The following is an 8,460-nucleotide window of genomic DNA, read 5'->3' as shown; positions in this document are numbered from 1 at the left end:
GGCATAGCGGGGGCGCAGTGGCTGCAGGGCTACCTGGTCTATTCTGAGGCTGTGGAGCCCGGGGTGCAGGTTTGGGAGCACAGGGTGAGGGCATCTGCGGCAGAGGCCTCAGTGCTTTTACAGCGGGTGTGGCATCGGGCTCCCGGGGACTCCGTGGGCTGTACCAACATCATCTCAGGGCAGAGTTGGAAGAAGGCAGCAGACACTGCTTCCTGCAGAGAGGACTTCTTAGGGGAGAGGATTTCTTTGTGAACATTTGGGAACCTAGATCCCCCCTTGCGCGAAGCTTGAGTTGGTTTCAGGGGCTGAAAGTCTTGCATTTGAAGGTAGGACCAGAGCCAGTGAAAGAATACGGAACTTTACTGGTGTGGCCTCACTGTGCTCAGCTAGGATGGGTAGGTCCATGGCCCGAGAAATAGAGCCTGAGATGGGATCTCTGGGTCAAGAAGCTTGCCAGGTGGGTGCTCTCAGAAGGGGGTGAGGTAAGCAGGGCAGGGTAGATAAGCAGCTAAGCAAGGATGGAGACCTGCTGCATCACGATCCGCCGGGAGCTCTGGAGCATGAGTGGTACCAAGGAGCCGGCTGCTCCGTTATTCGGTCACTAGCTGAGGGTAGCTCTGGGGAACGGGGCATCCCCTCCTGGTCCAGGGCAATGACTGGGACAAAGGGGGCCGCTGAGAACTGTGAGTGGCCTCCACTCAGGAGCTGGGAGATGGGTGCTGGCCCATAAAGCGATCTGGGGGAGGCACCAACAGCATCCACTGTAGTTAGCATCGTGGACTCCACGGCTCTGAAATCAGCCTTCTTGTACCTTCCACTGACCATTGGCTCTGTTTCCACTCTCTGGGGCCACAGGACGCACCTGCTTGGCCACCTCCTGCTATATGTAGGCAGAGTATTCAGACTCTGCTTGGGTGCCTCTGACTGTCCCTTGCAGCCGAGAGAGAGGCCAGCCTCGGCATGTGGATGTGTCCAAAGGCATCCCGAGCTCCTGGTGCAGCGATGGGCGGCGGGGCAGGTAGGAGTGTCTGCCTCGAGAGCAAGAACCCGATAACCTTGCACTTGTTATCTGGGGCTGTCTGCATGGATCCCAATGATGCTGTTTTCCCCAATGTAGAAGCAAGAGTCGAATATTAAACTAAGTCATCAGTGTGTTACTGACAAGCTCCACATAGGAAAGGAAATCGTGACCACGTGAAATATTTATGCTTCACATCGCGATGATGCTACTGACATGACAGCGTGTTGTTTTTGTTTGGCTGGTTTTTCTTTTTTTCTTTTTCCAAAGTGGATTACAAAGTGCCCCCCAGTGAGGAAACTGCCCACAGAGAAATTGCGCCTCATCCCGGGAGCTGTTATCTGGGCGAAGCGGGGCTACATGATTGGAGAACGAGGGGCCAGGCCCGTGGAGCCTCCTCTGTCTGGGTCATGGGCCTGGTTTGGGGTGCCAGCACCTGTCCCCCTCCTCAAAATAGCTGTGTCACGGGGCGCAAAAGCTGCAGTCTCCCCAAAGCTCCACTACACCAGCGATTGTGATTTTTCCAGATACAATTAAAGTAGTCACGTAATTATTACTTTTTTGGGGGAGTATCACCCCTAAAATCTGTCAGGAAACCTGGCTAAGAGACCCTCCTTGTCTGGGATGCTGGCTACACTCGGGCTTGGAGGAGCCCCTCTGCCCACCCTGGGCTCCTGCTGCCCTGAACCCACCTCTCACCTCCACCAGACTGGAATCTTCCAGAGGTCAGAGGCCCCATCAGTGGCGAGGGAGTGGTCAGTAGGGACTCACTGCAGTCACCTGCCCGTGAGGGCCCTTGCGTGGCCAGCACTCTATGCCAGAGCGCCTGGAATCATCATGAGAACCCTTCGTGTTCACACCATCGTTATCCCACTTCTACAGATGGGAAGACTGAGGCCAGCAGGGCTCTGTCACTCACAGAGACCCTTGTGGGGTGGGGAAAGGGCATGTGGGACTCTGCCCTCAATCTGACTGACACCAGGGGCTCTGTCCTGGTGAAGCCACCACCAAAGTCCACTCCAGAAGGCCTGGCCCAGCCGTGGCTTACCAAGCGTAAAGGAGAGACAGGCTTGTTGCCAACTTTTCAGAAGTTTTATTATAAAGAAATTCGAGAGAAGCACTGTGCACCAAGGCAGACACTTGCAGGGTCAGAAAACGGCTGCAAACTTTAAGAACCCAAACCCAAACCAAAGCCCCCAAAGCACGCGCACTTTATGATAAGCTGCAGTTTGTTCTCCGTTGTTCCTTATAAATAGACAGAAGTCGTTGTTGGTGATTTTAAATAAACGTATGATTAAAAAAAAAAAAAGCGTAACGTCTCTGAGTGTGGCTATAAATCGTCCGGTTCCTGCTGTACAGACGATCAAACGGTTTGGCCGCTTCTTTCGTGCACATCTCCCTTAAGATAACACTTAAAAAAATGTGCTAAGGGTCATAGAAAATGCTTTTTACCTTAAAGGAATCTACTTTCTCCCCACCCCTCCCCACCCCGCAACAAAATAATCTTACAGGTGTCTTCAGCACAGTTTCTAAAACACTTAGTCAACTAGTACTTACACGGAGCCAACAGTTTGTTTCATAATGTCTTGTTCGCACTGTAAAACCGTATTTGCACATCTGGGGCTGAGCTGGCCCCTGCCCTATGCATCTGGGGGCGGGTTTCTGCTGCAGAGTGATCCGTCCAGGGGCGGCTCACGCGACTTTGGGCTGGGGCCAGACATCCCGACATGGGGTACGGTGGCAGGGAGAGGAGCAGGGTCCACAGTAACCCTGGAGCAAGCAGGTCAGGGGGTGGAAGGTTCCTGCAGGTTCTTTGGGCTGGCGGCGGGCGGTGCGCTGCCTCTGCAGAGTCTGGTGGGAGGTTGAGGAAGAGACTCAGCCCGGGGCCGTGGTCGTGTCACTGCTCTCTCTTCTCCGGCACCCCGCGTCCTGCCAAGGCCTCTTTTCTGCTGTCAGCCCTTCAGGCTCTGAGCAGTGCCCTTCCAGCAAGCCTCAGGGAGGGGAGGGAGGCGGGCTTAGGTGAGGTAGAGCGATTTATCCCTGGGGAGGAGGCTGGGGGAGAAAGGAGAGGCTGTCAGAGTGGATGAGACGCCTCCACCCTGCCCCAGGCGCCCCCCCTGGCCCTCAAGGGCCTGGACACAAGGCCCGGGGCACATCAGGACATCTGCTCCCTGGCCCTTCACACCCTCCCTGGATTCGGCTGCCCCTCTGAGGATGAATGAGGGTCTGTCCTGGCCCCTCCCGGAATCCTGGCAGGGGACCACGTGGTCCTCAGCGGATACAAAAAGCTCAAACCTCAAAATGAGACCAAGTCTGTGCTGTGATTGGTGCCCAGAACTCCCATGGGATCAGGCTGAAGCCAGTCTCCAGATGAAGCCACGCCCTCGCTAAGCTCCCTCCCTGCCCTGGCCTGCTTCCCTCCCCCACCCCGTCTCCTGCAGGTTCTCCCTGAACATGTGTACATCATCGAGGACACCCAAATCCCTGCCTCAAGCTCTGCTTCTGAGGAAGCTGACTGAAGACAGATGGCTTAGCTATGAATGCCATGTCAAGCATGTGAAAAAAAACAGGATGGAAGGAAAACCAGTAAGAGTGAAGACAGGCCTTAGTTTCCCCTGCGGGCCTGGCAGCAGACCAGCTGAGTCCCTCTGGGGCCTTGCTTTGGTCCTCTCCTGAAGACAACGGGCACCCAGTGCCCAAGAGGACCTCCTGCAGGGCTGACAGTGACCTGCGGTGTCCCCCTTGTCTTTTCCCACCCTGTCACCCCGTCCTCACGCTCCAAGTGTAGGCAGGACAAGGGCAGCACCAAGGGCGGGCGAGTGGGGTGAGGGCTGACCTGCAGGTGCTGATGCCACACTCCCCGCTGGGGTAACTGCTGTCCCAGTCTCCGCTGCTCGTGGGGTTGGATGGGCCAGGGGAGCGGGATCCGGAACCACTGGGGAACTCAGAGACGTGAGGGAAGTCCTGCCGAGGTGGGGAGGAGGCGGTGAGCAAAGGAGAGAGAATGGGGTGCATCTCAGGCAGCAAGAGGGGATGGGGGCTTGTTCGCAGAGACACTTCCCCGGCTTATAAGAAATCTCCGCTCTGCCTCTCTGCCTGGAACGCTTCTTTCTTTTCCCTAGTAGAGCACGTTCTGGAAAATTCAACCCTTGTCTTAGCTACATAGGGGGGAGGGGGTGACGGACTATCTTTTCCTGGACCTCAGTTTCCCACTCTGTAAAATGGATTTCTTGGGCTGAGTGACTTCCCAGGGCCAAGCAAGCCTTGCAATTACCAGTGTCTGTGGAGCAATTAGGGGGATCTGGCTTCAAAGGCTTTGGGGAGAGCCAGGAGCTAGGGTTGATCTAGCAGAAGCCACAGTGGTCTCAACCCCTCTGGCCAGAGAGCAGAAATGGACAGAGGCTGAGGGAGGAGGGCCTGAGATACCCTAAGAATCTGAAGAATCTGTCTGGCTACTTGCCAACTGTTCTCTGTAGCCAGAGCATCTCAGGCAAGGTGTACTCGCCCCATTTCACAGTTGCAGTAACTGAGGCTCAGAGAGGTAAGGTGCTAAGGCTGAGGTCACACAGCCGGTGAGTGGCAGGGCCAGTATTTGGAATCCCAAGCTGCCTCCCCTTTCTGCAAGGGTTCCCCGAGGGGCACGTTCTCACTGGACCCTGCTTACCTGTGGCCCTGGAGGTGAGGGGCTCACGGCCAACTGCACCTGGAGTGCCATGGGAGTGGGCAGGATGGGAGGCTGGGGGGCTGGGGACATGCTGACAGGTGGGCTGAGGAGGGTGCCCTGGGTGTGGGGCGGCAGTGGCAGTTGCTGGTGCAGGGGGGTGCTGAGAGGGAAGGAGGGGGGCGGTGGTGGGGATGCGTTGAGGCCCGGCAGCAGCGACTTGGAGCCCAGCGTCCGGGCAAGGCTGGCGGGGGAGGCCCCGCTGCGGAAGGCCTGCAGGTCAGATGGCGTCAGGAAGGAGGCCAGGCCTGGCATGGCGTACATGGGCTGCTTGGGTGGGAGCATTTTGGCCGGTGGGTTCGCCTGAGGGTTCTTGGTCTCACCCTGGTCGGGGGAGCTCTGGAAGGAGACAGACACCAATCACTCTGGAGAAGGCGCATAAGCCAGAACTTGGGCCACGAGATCGTGTGGTTTTGTCACCCACTGGCGTGGCTCCTGGATGGCTCTCAGGCCCCTGGGGAAAGAGCTGGGGACTCACCAGAGATAATTCAGGGTCGAGCCCACTTGGCTCTGACCATCCAACCACCCCTGCTTTAATCCCTGGGGGCTCCCCTGCCCACGGGAGAACCCATGCTTCTCAGCCTGGCCCGAGGGGCCAGCGTCGTCCAGCTGGGCTGTCCTCTACTTAGGCTTTTCCCCAGCCTCTGTGCCTTAGTGTGGGCCGTTCCCTTGATTTGGGACACCCTCTTTGCTTGGCCCTTTATGGCCTAACCCAGAAGCCATGTCCTCTGTAGCAGCTTCCAGACCACCCGCTGCCCCCCGTGGACCACACAACCAGTGCCAACGCTGAGCCTCCCGCAGTGCTGGTGCTGAGGAATGAGGCAGAGAGCGCAGGGTGGGAGGAAAGGCCACATCTGAAGACTGGCAAGACTGGGTCTCAATCCTGGTACAGCCACCTAACAAGCTGGCTACTCGCAGGCAGGTCGCTTAACTCTGCTGTGTAACAGGTTCTTCTTGGAAGAATTAAATGAGATGCATGTACACCATGCATGTAAAGCATGAGCTTGGCACAGAGGCGGTGCACTGGAGAAGGGACCACGTTAGTCTTATCCATCCCTTCCAAGACCTGTGGTGTTGACCATTCCCGCCTTGGTTCTTGCTCTGTCCCTCAAAGCTGGGCCTAGGGATTCCAGGTGTTACCTTGGAGACAAGGCTGGCCCTGTAGGCTGCCAGAGCCTTCAGATATTCCTTCTTCGCTGCTTCGGTCTTCCTCTTGTAGGCCTGAAAGATCCAAGATGTGGGCAATATCGAGGAGAGATCAGGTGGTCAGCCTGAGCTCACAGGGCTGGTAACTGGCATTTACCTCGGAGCTAGCTCTGCTCCTATTCTCCCTGCAGGCCCCTGAGAGGAGGCCACGGGCCTCTGATCAGCGGATAAGAAAGCTCTGGCTTGGACCCCAGACTTTTAGAGTTGGAGGCCAAGATGAAGGGAGATGCCTGTTCTCATTTAACAGATGAGGAAGCAGAGGTCCAGTTTTTTTTCTCCACTTAACCCAGTCGCTAGTGAACGCAGCTACAAACAGCCAGATCAGAAGGGTCCTACCTCCCCAGCTTACAGATGGGCAGATTGAGCCTAGCAGAGACCGCTGCAAGAGTCTCTAGTTCCAGAGGCTGGGCCTGGTTCCAGACTGACCTCAGAGGCTTGAGGGATGGCCCAGAAAGGGATGGAGGCTCACCTGCTTCTGCTCCTCTCCCAAGCTGTCCCACATGGAGGCCACGATTTTGGACACATCCCCGAAGGTGGCACTGGGGTTCTGTCCCTTGATGGCGGCCTGAGTGTCTCTGAAGAAAAGCGCGTAGGCCGACACGGGCTTCTGTGGCTCATTGGGGTCCTTCTTTTTTTTCTTCTTTGGGTTCTTGGCCTTTCTGCCGGGGTCGGCGGAGGGTCTCTTTTCTCCCGACATCTGCCCGGGTGAGAGGAGTCAGAAATCAGAGAAGCCCGGGACCTCCTGCCAAAGGGGACCCGACCCAGCCTCAGGCAGAGCTGCACTTTCCTCAGCTTTTCCCTGCTTGCCCAGCCCTGCTTATACACAGGCAGCACCTGGGGGCTGGCCACGCTACCCCCGGGCTTGAACACACACACACACACACACACACACACACACACACACACACACACACACACACACATGCGTGCACACATGTCCTCGGTATGAGCTCTGGGTTTTTCTGTTTTCTTTCTTTTTCTTTTTCTTTTTTTTAAAATCTAGTACTGCATTTTTCGTTTAACTCATCAGTGAGAATCAGCATGACGGTAAAGTTGATTCAAAGAAATACAAGAGAAAGAAACTGGGTAATGCCCTGGAGAGCAATAAAGCTATCACCTCTGGGGCTTCTAGTCTTTTGTACTGGACAGAAGTCATTTGTGTCTCTACAGGGGAAAATTCATTTGCCTTGTAATCAGACAAAAATCGTTTACATCTTCATCGCTTTCCCCCCAAGTTAACATCTTCCTTTACAGAGTGTAAAACCCCCTAATCAATAATGAAGGAGGAATCAAAACAAAGGCACAATCTCCCAGAGAATCAGATAATTTTTGAGAGTCTGTTAGACGATGCTGTAATATGCCATTGAAAGAATGTGCAGTTATCCATTTTTGGACTATTTCCAAGTTTTGGATAGACATATTTTTCTTAACAGCTCTCCCCTCCTGTGATCACAAATAATCCCCAAAGATTATCCTTGATTACATAAGATCAGTCTCTTCCACCACATTTCAGCTGTGTGATTTGGGTCCAGTGGCTTAGTCCCCCTGACCCCCTTTGAAGTTGTTGGATGGAGTGAGGTTAATGGAACTGTCGCCAGGTGTGGCCTCACCCTGGACACCTGGCCTCTGATGCAGTCAGACGCCAGGACCACCATACTGTGAGCACCTCACTTAGGGCTTCCAGGATGCGGAGCGGGTGGGAATATCCGCCCCCCGCCCCCAGGCCAAGACTCCCAGGCCACCCAGGAACCAGGGATTTTGGTCAAAGGCCCTGGATCCTGCTGTAGAGACCATGGCTCTATGCACCAAGGAAATGAAGGTGACACCATGAACTGATAAGGAAACTGTGGGCCAGTGGATAAGCCTCAGGCCTGCACATCTGAGGGATGGTGAGGGGCAGTCTGTAGCCACATTGGTTCTGTTCCTGAGTGTTTCTCTGCAGCCACTCACCTCCCCAAGCCTTAGTTCTGTCAGCACCGTGGCAAGGTTCTGACAGGACAGGAGATGCGGATGGATGCACCTTGTAATTGATGGAGAGCTGAGTAGATGAGGCACTGCAGGTGGTTAAGAGCACATATGCTGGAGCCAGATTGCAACCACCTTGGTTTAAATCCTGGTTCTATGACACTTGACAAGTTACTTAACCTCTCTGTGCCTTAGTTTCCCCATCTGCCAATCGAAGATGATAAAGGCACCTACCACATAGGGTTGCGATGAAGATTACGTGGATTAATTCCTGTCGTGTCCTTAGAATAGTGTCTGGCCCATGAAAGTGTTTTAGAAGGGTTTGTTAAATAAAAAGAAAATAAAATTAAAACCACCCCCGCCTGGACTACAATAGAGACCAAGTTATCCTGAGGACATAGCTGGACCAGGATCCAGAGGTGCCCACCCCAGCCTGGAGGTCAGGGTGCCTGCAGGATGGCATGGGTGCCAGGGTTACTGCACCAGGCCTCTGCAGGGCCGCCACGTGGAAAGGGGTGAGAGGCCCTTATGAAGAAGAAAGGGAGGGAGG

The 8,460-nt window shown here is 55.0% G+C and overlaps 1 protein-coding gene across 3 annotated transcripts in view; it reads right to left on the bottom strand.

Annotated features, from left to right (window-relative positions):
• Nucleotides 1-2,094: 2,094 nt before the first annotated feature.
• Nucleotides 2,095-8,460, bottom strand: part of TOX2 (TOX high mobility group box family member 2) — a 111,067-nt gene continuing 104,701 nt past the window's right edge. The window contains exons 5-9 of one of the 3 annotated variants that reach the window (XM_007464757.1): nucleotides 6,415-6,642; nucleotides 5,880-5,960; nucleotides 4,683-5,078; nucleotides 3,855-3,982; nucleotides 2,095-2,869 (exon numbers count right to left, since the gene is read on the bottom strand). In XM_007464757.1, the coding sequence (XP_007464819.1) occupies nucleotides 2,803-2,869; nucleotides 3,855-3,982; nucleotides 4,683-5,078; nucleotides 5,880-5,960; nucleotides 6,415-6,642 (900 nt within the window). In that variant the 3' untranslated portion in view covers nucleotides 2,095-2,802. Of the gene's footprint in view, nucleotides 3,071-3,854; nucleotides 3,983-4,682; nucleotides 5,079-5,879; nucleotides 5,961-6,414; nucleotides 6,643-8,460 lie in introns of all 3 variants that reach the window. The other 2 variants (XM_007464759.1, XM_007464758.1) reach the window with 2 other exon arrangements.

This window comes from Lipotes vexillifer, unplaced genomic scaffold (genome assembly GCF_000442215.2).
Source record: "Lipotes vexillifer unplaced genomic scaffold, Lipotes_vexillifer_v1.1 scaffold53, whole genome shotgun sequence".
NCBI lineage: Eukaryota > Metazoa > Chordata > Mammalia > Artiodactyla > Lipotidae > Lipotes > Lipotes vexillifer.
Note: the sequence above shows the minus strand (reverse complement) of the source record. Positions and strands in the feature narration are given on the sequence as shown.